Below are 21,194 nucleotides of genomic sequence, written 5' to 3'. Positions count from 1 at the left end.
CTCGTATGTGTAGCCAGAATTACAGTATATAAACGAATTGTAACAGGAGAGCAGAGAGAGAAAAACATTATAATCAGCAACGTATTTATTCAACAAAACATTCCACAGCCAATAATACAAAATATACATATAAAAACAGATTCGTAGAAAACTACCTCTATCCTAAAATATTCATTTGTGGCCAGCATCACTCTAGAAATCCTCACCATCTTATGTTTAATGAAGGGCCTCGTGGGACGGGAACAAATCCTAAAGCAGTGTGATGCTATTGCTTACTTTACCCTTTCATATAGTTCAATAACCTTCTATATCACAATTTTATTAAATATATTTAAGCAAGTTTATGCCATACACTCTACAAAATAATGTATTATTTAAAAGAGAATTAGGCCCCCTTACCCACATGATTTTTATAGGTTCCACGTTTATATTTTAAATAACAATGACTCATTAAAATTATGAACTGGAAGAAATGCTCAGAAGGGGAGGCGTGAAGAATTACCTGTATCATGCAGACTGCAATGTGATCTACATCAAAAGACTTGCAGTAATTCTTCATATTTACCTAGTTCTATGCCTGAGAAGTTTGCACAGCCTTCATTTAGAGATGGGTAATGTAAAAAATGAGACTAATCGGAACAATGACTTAAGTAGTTGCAGCCAATTTGCAAATCCAATTTTACTCAAGCTTTTCCATTAATATACATTAAGTACGAATTTCGACTTTTGAGAATGCTATGCAGTAAAAGAGCAGCTGCTTAAACACAGTCTTTATATTTTATAAGTGACCAGCCTCATGGTCTAGTTGTCAGAGCTTCTGGCTATAGTTCATGAGGTCCCGGGTTCGATTCCCGGTTAGAGCACAGGAATTTTTCCTTGAAGGGGATTATTCCTGTGTTCGTCCATGGTCTGGAATTTAGGTTCGTCCTGGCACTACATTATCATAATCATCCTATCACATCATCGGGGTAATGTAACTCTGCCTTCCAGGCACCCCAACCTCAGAAGTGGGTTACAACTAAGCCACGGCCAGGAGAGAAGACCAGAAATGTCGAAAAGACAACCTGGTGGCATTGGATAAAAAAAAAAAAAACATTAAGGCCCGGTTGCAGAAACGCAAATCAAATCAGTCCCTGATCGCCAATCAGTTGATGTCTGATTTATTTGATTGTTCTTTGCGTTGCACAAACGTGAATCTCCAATCAACTTGTCTCAATTTACTAATTGCTGATTTGAGAAAGAAATACATTTGACAACAGCGCTATTTAGCAACCACAGCCAATTTGATGCTCTTTAAAAGTAGGGAAACGAATGCATCAAGTGGGCGGTGACTAGGAAAACAAGTGAATGTTCAAGTGAATGTTTTGCTGTTTTGTTGCTTTTTGTAGAAAGGAAACAGGCGGATTCTATTTGTATATAGACTACAATATAGTGAAAAAAAATGAAGCAAACCCAAAAAAAAAAAAAAAAAAAAAAACGTGAGGGGGCTTCTGTTGTGGGATTTGCTAGGAGAGTCGACAAGAAATTGGAATATGCATAACCTCCATAACCCAAAATAATTCCATTTCCCATCTCTCTGTTTACAAATGGAGCTCGTAACCCACTCATTAAAAATACAGTATTGTGTTGTCATGTGTAGAACCCTGCCAACGGGCTACAACATTCCAGAATTGCAGTGATGGTGTAGACTACATATTGCCTGTATATTCACAGAAAATAAACCTTTTCTACTTCGATAAAGTTCGGCATCATTTCAACCAGGTGATTGGACGGGGATGTGAGCAGTCTATACAACCAATATTAGGCTACTCTTGAAAATCCTGACATGGCTGAAAATTCTCTCTGGATTTCAAATCGTTCCCTGTTTGAAGTTTGGGGATTTATGAGACCCTGCCATAACAAAGCAATTTCATACGTAACATTCCTAACTACTCGGCAAATAGTTGATTTGTGGGCCCTAACAAGATAACCCAAGACCATCTGAAAAATTCCAACAGCATAAAATCTCAGCATTATTAGAACTTGGTTCATTGGAGAAAGTGGAAGGTTTCGATTTGTCTGTCTGCATATATTTGTTTCAATTTTTGAAAATAACAAAACACACGAATCCTTACTTAACCTAAAACAATTCATGTCTATCACGAAAACGCCTTCTTCTTAATAATATTTTTTTCATTCTAGAATTTCTTGATCAGAAGAATCCATTATGTCGAAAACAATATTGTTACGCTATAACTATTTACTATATACATTACAGTAACTGCATTACAACAGAACAACATAAATAGCCTACTTGATCGATGATCAGTGACTTAACCAGCAAAAATCTGTTGATCAAATCTGATGGAAGACTGATGTCCGATCAAACACTGATTGTTCTTTCTGCAACAGAAATAGAACTGATGGTCAATCAAACCCTCCTTGATTGCCAATCATATTTTGATCGGTGTTTCTGCAACCGGGCCTAAGAATGCATATAATTACAACGCATTACAATTTTCTTTAAACATATCTTTATATAAGCTTATTAATGAAATGTTGTCAAGATGTCATTTCAGACAAAATTATTTTTATACTACTTCACGCAAGAGCTGCAATTAAAGTACTAAGAACATTCTAGACAATTTCTAAAACTTCAAATGAATACATGCAAGATAAAGTTACTTATAAACAACAGTTGTCCAATATTTCGGAATGAGAGGCTGTACAAACTCAAATGGCATTCTATTAATGGCTTTCGGAGTATCATGGATGCTGGAAATGTGTCTTCCATCACAACATCAAATCAAGGTTTTTGTATAATCACGATACTTTTTTTGTATCTAATAAAACTATAAATTAAAAGACAAAAATTAATACAATAGCAGCACCATTTTGTACGTCTACACTTTTCACAGCTCGGAATTTTGCAAGTCCTGACTGTTATCTTTGCAACCAACATGATAATGATGATGCTAACTGTCTGCATTCGACTACGCCATTCGAAAAAAGTACATGAGTGTATGAAAGCTATGAGGCATCTATTTTAACCTTTCCTGTTGGCACTTGTAATATTGTTTGTTTCTGTTTGACAATGAAAACAGCAAATAGGGATAATAAAGAATGGACACTTCGCGTCGGTACCTTTGGTGTAGCCGGATGATTTCAATGACCTCCAAGCCAGCTAAAGCGTGAGATTCTGCTTTCTCCCTAGAGTTGGCGCTGACATCACACCAGCTAGCAGTCAACACAGCGGAAATATAACACATATAATTAATACATCTAGGTACATTATGTCCTCAAATAAAATAAATTGGATCCATAAAATAATAAATCCGTTGACCCCAACAACAATTAAAATATGTAATGATTTGATAGTGCTCAAAATGGAAAAACGAAACTCTTATGAGAAGTAAAACCATACACCTATATTAAACGAATTCGATACTTAATTTTATAATGTATTATATTATTGTATTATTATTGTCGAAAAGACAACCTGGTGGCATTGGATGATAAAAAAAAAGAAAATATTACTTTATAATATAATTTATTATATCTGAAATATAAAATATTATTATTACAACTAGTTTGTCACTGAGAAATAAGGAAAAGCTGTTAACTTGAATTCATTTGAAGCAAAGCGTTACTGGATTATGCAATAAGGTAGGCGATGTTTGGATCCTGTGTCTCAACTCTAATCTAAATTATTATCTTAGCGTATTCTCGATTACATTAACCTCTAGGGCTTGAAATAGGAACTAAACGCTGGCGCACAGAGAAACAAAACACAGGAAAATTCGCTCAGTGTCCATTCTTTATAATCCCTATTCGCTGATGAAAATGTCGAACTTGTCACACTGCATAGCAAAGAAGAATAAATATTTTCAAACTTACATTCTTGATAATGAAATTGTCTCGATGATATTCTCCTGGTTATTAGATAAGAAATCATAAACACATGCACACTGCAAACTGAAAGCAGCATAAAAAAGAACACTCTACATGAACTTAAAACAGAATCAATAAGTACAACAGATTTCATTGCACAGTACCAGTTCTATCATTATTAAATAATTTTTTTATTACATGCAAATCAGTCATTTTACTTGACATCAAATTTTTTTTTTGCTTTTGCCGGAACTGTAACTTGTTTTTCATTACATAGAAGAGAGCTCTGTCTTGATCATGGAAAGCAGTTTAAAATTTAAAATATGATTAAAAAATACTTCGCAAGCACTGGTAAAATTAAAAAAACTGGTACTGTTATAGTGTAAAGATATGTTATTACAAGCCATTCAAATTTACAAGCAAATAAACTGCAGAATTACCTCAAAACAATATCTCAGAACCATAACCACTATATTTATGCGTATAATGACCATTTCTTGTTACTTAGAAGAAAAATGGGGGAGGGAATTTGTGTGAATTCATTAATTCTAATAACATCCTATATTTTCCTTACTGAGCTTTTCTGACTATGCAACTTTGAAGCAATTTCCTCTTCTCTTTGGAGTGACAAGGAGTGAAACTTAAATATGGATGAGCTGACATGATTAGTGTTGCATTTCAGTGCACTTAAATGTACATTTTAAATTTAGACATTTTGTTTTCCATATGTACTGGGATCTTCCACAATTTGCTTATACTACTGCGATCTCTTGTCTCCCGTATTTGCTGGGTTAGTACTGCATTCTTTGCATCAAACAAAGTGATAATTACTAGGTATTAGTACACTGACTGACAAAAAAAAATCATGCACCAAGAAGGAGTTGTCGTTTTGCTGCAAACCTCGGCATACAGTTACATCTCAGGAAGATAGTCAAATGATTAGCATAGTAACATAATTAGTTGAATGGTGTTGCCACCAGAGGTCGTGAACCTGCTGTCATCCGTGGCCTATAAAAGGGTTTGCACAGGCTACTCGAATGTAGTGGACTGTTGTTTCCGGTTGTATAAAAGTCGTCGATCATTTGACGCAATCGAAGAGACTTCACCCAGTTAACGGAGTTTGAGAGGGGGCGCATTACTGGAATGCGTGAGGCTGGGTGGTCGTATCAGCGAATCGCCAGCCACTTATGCCGTTCTGACCACACTGTTAGGACATGTTGGGACCAGTGGATGCGTGAGGGCACCACACACGGCGACTGGGTTCAGGACGCCCTCGACTGACCACCAGGAGAGAAGATAGTCGAATCCTCCGACAAGTCCGAACAGATCCAACTGTTTCGTCACCCGCCATCCTGAGACAGGTAGCACGTCATTACAGGCCCCTGTGTCTGCCCGAACCATTTCCAAGCACTAGGCTGAAGGAAATTTGGTCTCACGGCGCCCATTACGTGTCCTGCCATTGACACCCGGCCACCGTCACCTCTGTTTGCAGTGGTGTCGTGAGCGACAAACCTGGATTGCTGAGGGCTGGAACCGGGTTGTCTTTAGTGACGAATCCAGGTTACCTTTCAGCTCTAATGACGGTCATGGTCGTGTCTGGAGACCTCGTGGTGCACGCCTCAATCCTACCTTTGCTGTGGCACGACACCCCGCATCCACTGCTGGCGTGCTGGTCTGGGGTGCCATCACGTATGATAGTCGGTCACCCCTAATAATGACACGGGGGTCAATAACAGTGCAGCGATATATGCAGGACATCCTTCAGCCACATGTGTTGCCACTCATGGCAGGATTTCCAAGAGGTCTTTTCCAGCAGGAAGGGTTTCACGGGAATGCCTCCACAACGTTGTCACACTTCCATGGCCTGCACGATCGCCAGAGTTGTCACCAATCGAACATGTCTGGGATCACCTGGGACGCCAACTTCAGCGAACTAGGAGTTTACAAGATATAGAGAACCAGTTGCGGCAAATATGGACAGATATGCCGCAGGATACCATACGAAATCTGTATGCCTCCATACCCGCCCGTATTACAGCTTGCATCCGAACTAGAGGTGGACAAACAGGGTACTAGAGCCTCAATTCAGGTGGTCAGTTTTCAGCAATAAAATTATTATTATTTTTCTCTAATATTGTAATCATTTACATACATCAATGTTACGATCATCCACAACAGGTTTCATGCAATTCCCACAACTCCTTCTTGGTGCGTGATTTTTTTTGACAGTCAGTGCTTATACTACTGCGATCTCTTGTCTCCCGTATTTGCTGGGTTAGTACTGCAATCTTTGCATCATACAAAGTGATAATTACTAGGTATTAGTATTACGTTTTTATTAGAAATTCTGCATTAAAAGACTTCCATTACACGCGTAAATACAGTAATCACAAACTAGCCACACCCTTGTTCTTGAAAATTCAGCCACTGTCTTTTTACAGAAGAAATAGCATTAACTTGTCAACAGCAATGACAATGAGTTTTTTAATAAAATGTCGTTTGATTTCAATATCACTTTTATCCTTTTGAAATTGTACTTTATCAGTTTATGTTTATGAAAATAAATGATTTATTTTTGCAAATTCGCATTGTATTTATTCAATGTTTTTATGAATGTGAACGGAAAAAATCCATATACGAGGCGTGTTCTTAAAGTAAGTTCCGTTTTCAATTATAGCCGTCGCATCACTGCAATCGTTATTTTGCGCATGTGTGTTTTCTTCTTCAGTCCTCAAGCAAGCTGTGCATGCAGTTTCAGAGCTTCAGTCCGTGTGTGTGGTTAGTTGTGATCAGTTGAAATGTTTAAAGTGATCGAGCACCCCGCCGACTGTGAGATGCGCTCTGTTATCCATTTCTTGAATGCGCGAAACATCAAACCAGCTGACATTCATCATCAACGTTGTGAGGTGTATGGTGATGATGCCATTAGTGATGGAATGGTCAGGAGATGGGTTAGGAAGTTCAACGAGGGCCGCGTCTCTGTGCATGACACACAGCATACCGGTCGGCCATCTTTGATCAATGACGATTCGGTGCGTGTTGTCGATGAAAAAATTCATGAGGACAGGAGGTTCACAATTTCTTCACTTTCCTTGAATCTTCCACAAATGTCGCGGAGTGTTCTCTACAAAATCGTGACAGATCGATTACGATATCGAAAATTGTGCTCACGATGGGTACCCAAGATGCTCACCGAGGAACACAAAACCAAACGAGCTTCCAGGGCACTGAGCTTTCTCACACGTTACAGTGAGCAAGGCGATGAGTTTCTTGACCATATCGTGACAGTGACGAGACTTGGGTGTCTCACATGACACCTGAATCGAAGCAGCAGTCCATGGAATGGAGGCACACTGCATCCCCAAGGAAAAAGAAATTTAAACAAACCATGTCAACACGCAAGATCATGTGCACTGTTTTTGGGACAGAAAAGGAGTCCTACTCATCGAATTCTTGCCTCGGGGTGAAACCATTAAGAGAGAAACCTATTGTCAGACCTTGAAGAAGCTCCATCGTGCAATTCAGAACAAGAGACTTGGGATGCTGACCGACGGAGTTGTGTTGCTTCAGGACAACGCTCGGCCACACACAGCTCGTGACACCCAAAATCTCATCTAGAAATTTGGCTGGGAACAAATTGACCATCCCCCCTATAGCCTGGATTTGGCTCCGAGTGACTTTCATCTCTTCCTGCACCTCAAGAAGTTCCTCGGTGGTCAACGTTTTGATGGCGACGATGAAGTGAAAACAGCAGTGTGGGAGTGGTTCGCATCACAGGCGGGCGAATTCTACAATGAGGGGATAGACAGACTTGTGCCACGACTCGATAAATGCCTTAATAATGTGGAGATTATGTTGAGAAGTAATTGAAGTGTGGGGAATACAATGCAACAAAAATGGTTTGTAAATATCTTCCCGTTTATTTACTATGCCCTTTTGGAACTTCCTTTAAGAACACGCCTCGTATTTATTAACATTCTAAATGTTGTGTTTCATGTAAAACCTTATCACCTGCAACAGTTGTTACATTTTTTGCCATGGGAAATCATCTAGAATATTTGTTTCCACAACAAACCAGGTTCTTAAAATTTTGCTAAAAGTTTCTGGAAGTAACTTAAACTGCATGGGTCAAATCTTAAACCATTTCAGATATGAAACTATCAAATGGCTGCTGGAAATCTCCACCCAAAGAACGTTCTAATGGATTAAACTGACACTAACTGAAACAAACTCAATACTCTGAATGTTTACATTAAAAATTCAATTCCTTCTATAAAGAGACAATGTTTGGATTTTCAAAAATGAATAAAAATGAGCAAAGATATGACAATATAAATTGCCTCTAACTTCCTAAAAACATTGTATAATCTTCACAACAATTGTAGAGTGCTTAGAACTCCACATACATAAAAATCACTCATGTATAATCTAGCTTACCCAAATACATTTTAAACTTGAAAAAAGAACATTCATACCAGTATTTCAATATCAGTCGTTGTTTGGAACCAAGCAGCCCTCTAGCACATGCAATATCATACTTTTTATCAGTTCATATTTTTGGTAACTTAACACTTGCCATGCGCTATAAATTTTAACTACAGTAAGAATATATTTCGAATATACAGTAGAACCTCTATTATCCGTGGTAATCAAGGGGGTTGACTGGACGGTTAATCGAAAAAATCGGATAATCCGTACGATAAAATATTTTCATAAAATAAGTGCATAACACAGTTTCATAATTTCCTCCGTGGTCTCGATTGTGAATCAGAAGTTCACTAAATTAATCGCGGTTGTCAACAATGGTTTTATAAGGGTCAAGTAAATTCCTTGCGTTGATTCTTTGCAAAAGGATAAGAATAGTAGAGGTTTCTTGTTGCAGTTTTACAGACTTCATACACTTTATCCTTGTTTTTAATTAAATCGCGCACATTTGTAACGATAATCTCGTATTCTAATACGAGTTGAGCCGCGGTTTCTCTTTTCCCAAACCGATCAGTTATTTGTATTTTTATTTCGATAATTAGTAAAACACTTTTAACACCCAGGCAGATATTTTGTATAGAAATTATGAAGTACGGGCACTCGAACAGTAGAACAAGGACTGAATGCTACACGGGTTTCCTCTAAATTTTGCGGACGTTCTTGGAACCATTTCTTTGAAAGCAGGTAGTGACTATTTTACAATATAAGAAAAATGCCTTGAAGTAAGCCTTCAGGTAACTGTTCCCATTGCTGGCAGTAGTAATATAAGGATAAAGGCTTATAATAACATACTCCAGAAAAGAATAGGTATAGCACTATATACTTTTTTCCGCACCAAAGAAAGAAAAGAGAGAGAAAGACAGTCGGATAATCCGCTGATCGGTTAATAGGATGACGGATAATCGGGGTTCTACTGTACCTTACATTCATAATTATCTTCATTTAACAGAATAAGGTACAGATTTGTCTACCTATACAGAACTATAGGCCTATCTTATAAAATCGTACAATTTGTATGATATAATTTAGTGATAATAAAGCAAATTTATGCTCAATTAAAAATCAAACAAATACACAGGCACATGTGTGGATTATGCTTGATTACTACAAGTAAGATGCCTTGGAAGAAATTTATTCCAATGAGTTAAGTAATCATTATCAACAACGCCAGAAAAGGCAAGCTTCAAGTTATGGAAGCTAATATAATTCTTAAACCAAGTCAAACTTCTAAAATGTATTCAAACGTTTCATCACATATCTGATATCTGAGACCTCGCATATTAAATATTATGTATAGTATATTTATGTGCAATTGCATCACTCTATACTTCTGAAGTCTCATTTCAGTAAATATGCACCATGGTACTCTGGATCCAGCAAACACTTGCCTCTCACATCAATAAGAACGAAACGATGAGTCCAAAGCATGTCTCCGACATACATCACTGCCAGCTGATGCACTGTTACGACAAGGCTGACCAGTGCGACATATTGCACGGCAGTATGGACGTGGTGTGCCTGGGCGAGAGGGCGTCCCGCTGTAGAAGAAACACAAGATATTAACTAATCCAATAATGATCGGGATCTTTCACAATATTTCAACTCTTGGAAGTACTGCACTCATGAAATTGTATTTTTGCCACATATTGCACAACACTTAATACTTTATTATACATTGATTAAAGTTCATGTTAACACTTTGTTAAAAACATAAAATTACTTAGTCATACGTTAAAAAGTGTTAAAATTTTAAAAAAAGGTATGTACCATCTAGTTGTCTAGTTTCAGAAATAAATTAAAATTGCACTTTTTGAATTAGATTCCTTTCAGTTATAAGACCTTTTCTCTGCGATAGTTTTGTAAAAATATAGGCTATATATTTCTTTTTCCTTCTTTTCCCCTTTTTGTTCTGTTTATCAGCCGATGAATTTATTATCATAGCCTTTTTATCGTAAATTTTATTTAATTTTCGTATTTCCTTTCTTTTTTTATTATTTTATTACATTCCATTTTGATATATTCTTCCTTACGTTTTTCCATATTAACCATTTGTACTAAATGAGTTGCTTTCACTATATTCCAATGTATTCTACTTTCTTTTTTTATTATGGTATTATTTTCATGTTGTTTAGTGTCGATTTTATTATGCTGTTATTATTTTTTTTGTAATATGTTAGTATTCTGTTCTTTAACTTTTTGTTAAATTTTAACTGCTTGTATATTTCGTGACCTGGTAGAGTGTAAGAGAAGGCCCTATGGCCTTAACTCTGCCAGTATAAATAAAGAATTATTATTATTATTATTATTACCTTCGACAGACGGCCAGTTTCGACGTTATGTCTCGTCTTCTTCAGAGTCTCTTGAACTACTGGTGATCTTGATTCTGCGATGTGTATTTGTCGATGGTAGGGGTGGGGGTGTGTTGCTCTTATGGTGGGGGCTGGTTGTTTGTATGTTATGACGTATCATGACGTCGAATGATGTGTGGGTTTTGAACTGTAATTGTGTGTTTAGTATATATTGTGGGTATGTTATTGTATGTTTATATATTTCGTATTGTTCTAAGATGTTTAACTGTGAACTTTTTGGTGTGAAGTGTAAAATTTCCATATCTGTTTCTATATTATTGTAGTCATGATTAATGTTGATAATGTGGTCTGCATAATTTGATGTGATATAGGGTTTGGTTATAGCTTTAATATGTTCATTATATCTTGTGTGAAAGGATCTTCCTGTCTGTCCTATGTAAAAATGCAATAGCTGCCCACATTTTTACAAAAATTCAACTGGAGTTTACAAACTAAAATGCAATAGCTGCCCACATTTTTACATAGGACAGACAGGAAGATCTTTCACACAAGATATAATGAACATATTAAAGCTATAACCAAACTCTACATCACATCAAATTATGCAGACCACATTATCAACAATAATCATGACTATAATAATATAGAAACAGATATGGAAATTTTACACATCATACCAAAAAGTTCACAATTAAACATCCTAGAACAATACGAAATATATAAACATACAATAACATACCCACAACATATACTTAATACACAATTACAGTTCAATACCCACACATTATTCGACGTCATGATACGTCATAACATACAAACAGCCAGCCCCCACCATAAGAGCAACACACCCCCACCCCTACCATCGACAAATGCACATCGCAGAATCAAGATCACCAGTAGTTCAAGAGACACTGAAGAAGACGAGAATAGCATCGAAACGGGCCGTCTATCGAAGGTACATACTTTTTTTAAAATTTCAACATTTTTTAACGTATGACCAAGTAATTTTATGACTTTATTATATTCATATTCACTATCATTGTTAATACAATAAGGTGATATATTGTGATTAAATGTTAAAATGTGAAGTCTGTCTTTACACTAGGAGAGAGTTTTATGATTTTGCAACTTAACCGAGGATTTCTGAAAGAGAAAGTGAATTTGGATATCATCCCTTAACAGCAACTACTGGATCCTTGGTGCTAACTTTGACTTTGTGATTATTTTGAAATTCATTATGCTGGTATTTTCCGATAAATCTACTGATCAATTAAATATGTATTTCAATCTAATGACTTATGTAAGTGAACATTTTCACCAGTTGGCATCTTCAGACATAATTTACAATATCTAAATGTATGTACATATGGAATATTTGGTTACAATAATGTTTAGCAAATACATGTGAATTAACATTCAAATCAAACAATAATTTAAATGGAACATTTATTAAAACAATGGTTACCGGTACATTTGGTTACCATTGAATATTAAGGGGACACTCAACTATATTTTGGAACTTTTTTCCTATTTGACTAATCTTTTTCAAATTTGGTGAAAAAGTTTAATATACACATGGGAAGTAACATGCAAAATCTCAGCTCATTAGATCGAATACTTTTCAGAATAAAAAATATTTCAATGTTTAATCAATCATTAATTGAAATATCACATTTAATTATCATTTTTTATTTTTTGGCATTGTGCATTTGACTGTGCCTTCTCAATCAAGAGGGGAAGAATTCTGCGTATTGATTTAGTTCTATCACGTAAATTAGTGTAAAAATATATTTTTTTATTTCTATGAAATTCAATTTTTAATTTTTTAATGATTAAAAAATCATAAATAGCTTCAAAAAGGTAATATTGTAAAACTGATATACAAAATGACACTTTTCTCCAATTTTTAAGTTGAGTGTCCCCTTAAAACAATAAGATACATAATTATAGGTTAAAATTATCAATCAATCAATCTTCTTAATGTATCCAGCTGTTTGCTGACAACATAAAGTCCACTATAGTCCACTGTAGTCTATTCAGTTGTTGTTTTTCACGAGAAATGGAGGGTATTTTGATCGGTGTTCATTATAGATGCCTGTTGCTAGTAGCCAGAGTTGGGGTGTAGTCAATATATACTGCAGGGCTGTGTCTTTTGCAACTGGTACTGATGATTTTAATTTACTACTTTTGCGGTTTAGGTTTATGAATAGACAGTATAGAAAAATGTGTTCCAGATCTTCATTATGATTATTACACCAGAGACAAGTAGGATTATCAGAAATGTTAAAATTATAAAATATCTACAAAATTGTACATAATGTGAACTTTTAGATATTTTATAATTTTAACCTGTAACTATTACCCATCAAAGGCGAGTGAAGATCCGATGGCTGAACGTAGTTGGTGTGTATTGTACCAACTGAGAATCGTCTTATCAGTAGGTGCCACATGCTGAAACTTCTGTCTGAAGGCACGCTGAACTCGCACTACACTCCGTGTGCTATGGTATTCCAATACACACCAGCTACGTTCCTGTGGATTCGCCATAACTCTTTAAATGCTGCAGAATTCACACTGAGATGAAATGTAAACATTGACACCATTTAACACAAATTGTTTCTATCCAACAATCCCATAATGACATGTGAAGGGAACAGCATCTTTTTTTTCCTTATGGTGTTATCTATTGTTTTCCATCAACAATATTACAATTACATATCCCCTGAAATTCTTAGAGCAGTTTTTTTTAGTGGCACCGTATGAATTTCGTAATACGCATAGTTAAAAAATTATAGCAGGTTATAATCACGGAATGTTTCTGTGGACACACTGTATATTATTTGTAACAAGTAATTAAAATTATGTGTAACTAAGTATATCACTAATAATTATCAACTTCTTTAATTTTGTTTATGTAATGATACAAGATTCGATTAATTAAAATGTGTCTCAGTGAAACATACAGCAGAGTCCGTATAGGTCAGTTTCTATCTTATGCTTTTCCAATTCACTGCGAGCTAAAGCACGGAGATGCACTATCACCTTTACTTTTTAACTTCGCTTTAGAATATGCCATTAGGAAAGTTCAGGGTAACACAGAGGGTTTGGAATTGAACGGGTTACATTAGCTGCTTGTCTATGCGGATGACGTGAATATGTTAGGAGAAAATCCACAAACAATTAGGGAAAACACGCAAATTTTACTTGAAGTAAAGCGATTGGTTTGGAAGTAAATCCCGAAAAGACAAAGTATATGATTATGTCTCGTGACCAGAATATTGTATGAAATGGAAATATAAACATTGGAGATTTATTCTTCGAAGGGGTGGAAAAATTCAAATATCTTGGAGCAACAGTAACAAATATAAATGACACTCGGGAGGAAATTAAACACAGAATAAATATGGGAAATGCATGTTGTTATTCAGTTGAGAAGCTTTTATCATCTAGTCTGCTGTCAAAAAATCTGAAAGTTAGAATTTATAAAACAGTTATATTATCGGTTGTTCTGTATGATTGTGAAACTTGGATTCTCACTTTAAGAGAGGAACATAGGTTAAGGGTGTTTGAGAATAAGGTGCTTGGGAAAATATTAGGGGCTAAGAGGGATGAAGTTACAGGAGAATGGAGAAAGTTACACAACGCAGAACTGCACGCATTGTATTCTTCACCTGACATAATTAGGAACATTAAATCCAGACGTTTGCGATGGGCAGGGCATGTAGCACGTATGGGCGAATCCAGAAATGCATATAGAGTGTTAGTTGGGAAACCGAAGGGAAAAAGACCTTTGGGGAGGCCGAAACATAGATGGGAGCATAATATTAAAATGGATTTGAGGGAGGTGGGATATGATGATAAAGACTGGATTAATTTTGCACAGGATAGGGACTGATGGTGGGCTTATGTGAGGGCGGCAATGAACCTTCGGGTTCCTTAAAAGCCATTTGTAAGTAAGTAAGTAATGATACAAGATTTTTTTATGTCCAAGCAAAAATGATGCCATGAAATCCAGATAAATATGTTGCGTGGTCGCATCGTATGACACTGCATTAGTAGCTGGTGCTTCAGTTGCCTCTATAGTCTGATTGTACTGCCTGCAGGATGATATCATCTTAAACAGAACATTTGATGCTCTCATCTCCCAGCCCTCACTTGCCTTGGATGGGTTATATCAGAGCCTTCTTCAGTTCCAAGCTGGAGCCATATGTCGGCAACACTGTAATTAACTGTCAAATGGAAGCCTACGATACAGAACATGTGTTTGTGCTAATGCCGAATTTTCAATGTAAATTAATGTTACAATATAAGTGTGTGTCAATGGAATTATGTTTGCGGTCGTATCAAATGTTAATTGTTGATGTATTATAACCTAAGTGCATGTTGGCGATAAAAACAAGACAATAAATGAAAATATGGCTGCAGTCTTTGGCAATTTTTACGGTTATTAATAATGACAAAGTGATTGACAATTCTTCTAAATATGTTGTTGTTTTCTAATGCCAGGCATTTGACAATAAAGTCATTTGACCTCTTGCACTCCAATATTTTTCAAAGATATTATCATGGTTAGCCACTGACGCACAGATTTTGAGATGTTCTGAATCCATTTCTTGGTTTGAGTTGCACAATGGACAGTTAGAAGACTGATATATTCCAATTCTATGCAGATGCTTGGCCAAACAGTCATGGCCTGTTGCCAATCTAAATGCAGCTACAGACGATTTGCGTGGTAAATCGGGAATCAACTGTGGATTATGATGCAGAGAGTTTCATTTTTTCCCTTGAGATTGTGTTATCAAATTTTGTTTGTTGAAGTCTAAGTATGTAGATTTAATCAATCTTTTCACAGAGTAATACGTAGATTTAGTAACAGGTCTGTAAGTAGCAGTGCTGCCCTTCTTTGCTAAAGCATCCGCATTCTCATTTCCCAGGATTCCACAATGGGATGGTATCCAATGGAATACAATTCTTTTATTGAGTATTCTTCTAAATATTAAATACTGTATAAACTACATTTTTATAGTCTTACTTGTGGTTTGTGGTGTATCAGAATTCTAGCCAAATTGTTGGGTCTCGCCTGCTATATCAATAAAGTTACACGTTGATTTTCAAGTTCATTGTAAACAGTTGTTTTGTGATCCCATAAATGTTGCAGTTTTGTTGAAGATTCGGAATGCCTGCTATACGTCAGAACTACCTATAATTTGTAGATCCATACACTCACTTCATTGGTTTTCAAGATTTGTTTATTAATATTATTTCTTTTGTAATAAATTAGTTATAAACATGTTTCTTTTCACTTCATATTTACAGGATTTAAAGTTCACTGAGTTTACACTAATTGCCATATACTTAATAGATAATGTTATGTTTTGTTATGTATTATGTTGAAGGTATGTTTCTTCATTTTTTCATAATCTTCATACTTGGCCTAACTGTATTTACACCCTCATAAAATATTATAATATATCAATAATTTCCTGTTTACATTTTTATTTTATTTGCATAATTTACATTCTTAGCTTGTTTTCTGTAGTTATATTTATTTAAAATTATACTTTAAAAAGTTTATAACAAATAATTTAGATAATTGATTAAATGGCGATCTTACTCGTGTTAATTATGTAAGCATGTGCGGCTTACAGCTGTTTCGGTGCTATTTGACACCATCCTTAGAGCCTTCACTGAGCTCTGAGGATGGTGTCAAATAGCACCGAAACAGCTGTAAGCCGCACATGCTTACATAATTAACACGAGTAAGATCGCCATTTAATCAATTATTTATATTCAAGTGTTAAAAGTAGTGTACGAAAGATTCAACATGAAATAATTTAGGATAACAGTATTGTTATGGTGACTGGACAGGTTCAAACTAAAACTGGCTTCCTGGGCATCTGAAATATTTATAGAAAAGCACGACAGATAATCACATGAAATTAAAATGTATATGATATCCTAGACCTTTCATGTTACAGGTGAAACACTATAAAGTCGCAAAACATTGTCAATTTGCTAGCCACAAATTTGTAATATTGAACAAATACAACGAAAGCAATGAACAAGCCCAATTACATCAATATCACTTTAGAATCTTCCGCCTCCACTCAGTGTTGCCAAACCTACCCATGCTCCGGTTTGTAACTGAAGAAGGCTCTAGTTATATGTATTTTATTGTTTTAATTTTCACGGGTAACCAAATGTAACCATTGTTTTAATACGTTCCACTTAAATTATTGTTTGATATGATTGTTCATTCACATGTATTTGGTAAACATTATTGTAACCAAATATTCAATATGTACAGACATTTAGATATTGTAAATTATGTCTAAAGATCCCAATTGAGAAAAATGTTCGCACATGATATAAGTAGAATATAATAACAAATTATTATATATACATCTTGATTACACAACTTTTAACACTGTATTACTTCGGAATATGTATGATAAGAACTTTCTTGTGTTAAATTTTAACGTACCTTGTTAACATGTTTAGACTTATTTTCAGTCATATTCGGAACTGGTCATTGTCGGTCTTGGCGCCTCTTGTTTCCTGTGTGGGTGCGTTTGTAGTGTAGAGTCAAAGAGTGTATGTGTTTTTGTGTGTCTGTATATTTCATATTGTTCTAGTGTGTTTAGTTTCTGGCTTTTTGGTTGGATGTGCAGTATTTCCATGTCTGTGTTGATGTCTCTGTAGGTGTGGTTAGCATTTGTGATGTGTTCTGCATATGTGGAGGTGTTTTGTAATTTTGTTATGGCTGTGATGTGTTCTTTGTAATGTGCTTGAAATGATCTGCCTGTCTGTCCTATGTAGAAGTTGTTGCAGGTGTTACATTTGAGTTTGTATACGTCTGTGTGGTTGTATTTATTTGTTTGTGTTATTTGTGTTGAGATGTTTTTGTAGAGTGTTATTTGTTCTGCATGCGATGTTGTAGTTTAATTTCTTGAATGAGGTTGCAATTTTATGTGTGTTTTTGTTTTCGTATGTTAGTGTGATGTATTTTTTGTTCTTGTGTTTGTATTGTATTCTTTTGTTTTTTGTGGTTTTGTTTTGTCTTACGTATTATGTTGTCTATTATGTTAGGGTTGTATCCGTTTTCTTGTGCTATGTATTTCATTGTAAAGTCCTGAGAAAGATATATGGTCCCCATTTTGAAAATGGTCAGTTTAGAAGTAGAACAAATAAAGAACTAATGGAACTGTATGGAGAGCCGAGTATAGTTTCCTTCATTAAGAAAGGCAGACTTAGATGGTTGGGACATCTTGAACGTATGCCAGAAGGCCGACTACCTAAACGGGCATTATATGGACACCTAGGAGGATTAAGGAAGAGAGGAAGACCAAGGCTGAGGTGGCTTCAGGATGTGGAGGATGATCTGCGGAGAGTTGGATGCAAGAGATGGAGACAACAGGCTCAAGATAGAGATGAATGGTTTCTACTGATTAAGGAAGCCCAGGCCCTTCATGGGCTGTAGTGCTAATGATGAATGAATGAATGTATTTGATTGTGTTTAGTTCTTCGTTGTAATCCTGTTGGTTCAGTTCCGAAGATGACCGAAAATAGGTCGAAACATGTTAACAAGGTACGTTAAAATTTAACACAAAAAAGTTCTTATCATACATATTCCGAAATTATTATATGTTATAATATTTGTTTTGTACAAACTTAGATAAGTCATTAGTGGAAATACATATTTAATTAATCAAGTATTTGTGATGAATGCCATTCCCAGCAATACGACTCAGTAAACATATGACAATTTACCTCGAATCTCATGAGAGTGCATTATGCTTTTGGAGTTTAAGGGCCATATTCATAGACATTCTTAGCGCGGGCTTTCGGTGGATGATCAGCGAACTAACGTTTTTCGTATTCATAAACCAGTGTCAGCGATATGATATGATATGAATCCTGTTTAGCACGCTCGTAGCCCGGGCTAGCGAAATGTCTATGAATAGCACCCTACATGTTTTGTTCACTGCTTAACTTAGTCGAGAGAGCCTTAAAGCAAATAGCATGCCATTAAATCCAGAAGATTATGCACTGATGAAAAAAGGGAAGCCTTACCACTATGTCATGAAAAGGCTTGGAGCATCAGTTGGAAGTATCCACTGAGATGTTAGATGCTTCACAGACAAATTCATTTGCCAAGAGGTCGAGGTCTGTTCAAAGTAGGGATAACTGATTCATAAGGTTGCAGATCCTATGGACTCTTTATTTTAGCAGGTTATTTTACGACGCTTTATTAACATCTCGGGTTATTAGGCGTCTGAATGAGATGAAGGTGATAATGCCGGTGAAATGAGTCCGGGGTCCAGCACCGAAAGTTACCCAGCATTTGCTCATACCTCAATCAGGTAACTTGCCCTGACCGGGAATCGAACCTGGGCCACCTGGTTTCACGGCTAGACGCGGTAACCGTTACTCCACAGGTGTGGACGATCCTATGGAAATGGCACACAATTGGTGTCCAAATTCAAAATCGACTACAGCAAGCTCACTGAGCAGAAATGAGTCTAAACGATTAGAAAACATCTCAAGGAAACAAATTTGCACTCAAAAAGATCTGTCACAGGACGTCTGTTGTTATGGCATGTCAGAATACCAACAGGATTGGACCACAACATGTACTCTTTCAATTGAAAGAGCAGTCTAGAAGAGAGAATATGCCAGGAGAATAGTGTTCTCCTAGCCTCTTCATACTCCCTGTCATTTACATGGAGAATGTAGAGCAAATGTGGACTTGTCAGTGAAAGGACATTGGCAGCTATTAATAAAACTGCTTGAGAGTGAGTGAGATGTATCGGACGGCTAAGTGAGTGGTGAAGTGTCAAGTGAGTGATTAGTCTGAATTCCATATTAATAAATATTTTCCCCTCTTGGACATAACTCACTCGTGACTCTGAGTTGTTACTCACATTTTACTGCCTAGACATGCTATGCAAGTTATCAATGTTTATCTTAGAAAGCATGATGATAGAGATATTCCGATAGTCAATATAATGTAATATAATCTAATAATATTTTATTTAGAGTTCAGTCTAATTGACATATCAAAGTTTAAAATCAATTTACAAATGTAAATGGAAATTCTTGTTGAAGCAAGTAGAGCGATAGGGTTGGAAGTAAATCCCGAAAAGACTAAGTATATGATTATGTCTCGTGACCAGAATATTGTATGAAATGGAACTATAAAAATTGGAGATTTATCCTTCGAAGAGGTGGAAAAATTCAAATATCTTGGAGCAACAGTAACAAATATAAATGACACTCGGGAGGAAATTAAACGCAGAATAAATATGGAAAATGCCTGTTATTATTCGGTTGAGAAGCTTTTGTCATCTAGTCTTCTGTCAAAAAGTCTGAAAGTTAGAATTTATAAAACAGTTATATTACCGGTTGTTCTGTATGGTTGTGGAACTTGGACTCTCACTTTGAGAGAGGAACAAAGATTAAGGGTGTTTGAGAATAAGGTTCTTAGGAAAATATTTGGGGTTAAGAGGGATGAAGTTACAGGAGAATGGAGAAAGTTACACAACGCAGAGCTGCAAGCATTGTATACTTCACCTGACATAATTAGGAACATACAATTCAGACGTTTGAGATGGGCAGGACATGTAGCACATATGGGCGAATCCAGAAATGCATATAGAGTGTTAGTTGGGAGGCCGGAGGGAAAAAGACCTTTGGGGAGGCCGAGACGTAGATGGGAAGGTAATATTAAAATGGATTTAAGGGAGGTAGGATATGATGGTAGGGACTGGCTTAATCTTGCACAGGATAGGGACCAATGGCGGGCTTATGTGAGGGCGGTAATGAACCTACGGGTTCCTTAAAAGCCAGTAAGTAAGTAAGTAAGTAAATGATCATTGCATATTATGAAACTGAAATGCAAACGTCTTTGCACTGGGCATCATCAGGCATTTGACTCATAATATCTTATACAATTTTTCATATCTTTGCTGTGAAATGCGTACCAGGTAATTGAAATTTACAATCTTGTATATATTAATAAACAACTATTTACACGGTTTACTCTATGATAAATAACAATCTGAAATTTAAATGAGTACAGGTATTAAAATTATATATGATAAAATTGTGACTAAAATGTTGTATTGATCTTATGTTTCAAATTATAAAATTGTGACCATTAAAACAACATGATGAAAAACCATATGATTCCTCTTAAACTTCATAATAGGCCAAATACACTTCCATTTGTTGAGTGTTTATAGTGCGAGCATTGGTCTCAATGATTTGTTACTTCATTCAATGGCGGAATCATTCTGTAATATATATTATTTATTATGTGAGCAACTATTACTAATGTATTCAAATGAAAATTATAAAATTATTATTTAGAATACTCACATTTAAATATCAATGTTTAGACTAGAGCTCCTTGCAGAGGGAAGTCTTCGTCACATTCGGTTTGTAAATATACTTTTGTTTCAATCACCGAGAAGGAAAGTGTGGAGTTTCAAACTTCATTTGTTAATATTTTGAAACAACACCACATAT

At 35.9% G+C, this 21,194-nt stretch overlaps 1 protein-coding gene and 1 long non-coding RNA gene across 2 annotated transcripts in view; both read right to left on the bottom strand.

The window, feature by feature from the left end:
- Positions 1-67: 67 nt before the first annotated feature.
- Positions 68-21,194, bottom strand: part of LOC138705271 (uncharacterized) — a 295,635-nt gene continuing 274,508 nt past the window's right edge. The window contains exon 2 of the long non-coding RNA XR_011333679.1: positions 68-3,123. This is a non-coding gene — a long non-coding RNA (uncharacterized lncRNA). The remainder of the gene's footprint in view (positions 3,124-21,194) is intronic.
- Positions 68-21,194, bottom strand: part of LOC138705266 (protein brambleberry-like) — a 69,042-nt gene continuing 47,915 nt past the window's right edge. The window contains exon 9 of the mRNA XM_069834100.1: positions 68-9,893. Coding sequence (XP_069690201.1) covers positions 9,752-9,893 — 142 coding nt within the window. The 3' untranslated portion in view covers positions 68-9,751. The remainder of the gene's footprint in view (positions 9,894-21,194) is intronic.

Source organism: Periplaneta americana, chromosome 8, assembly GCF_040183065.1.
Source record: "Periplaneta americana isolate PAMFEO1 chromosome 8, P.americana_PAMFEO1_priV1, whole genome shotgun sequence".
NCBI classification, from domain to species: domain Eukaryota; kingdom Metazoa; phylum Arthropoda; class Insecta; order Blattodea; family Blattidae; genus Periplaneta; species Periplaneta americana.
Note: the sequence above shows the minus strand (reverse complement) of the source record. Positions and strands in the feature narration are given on the sequence as shown.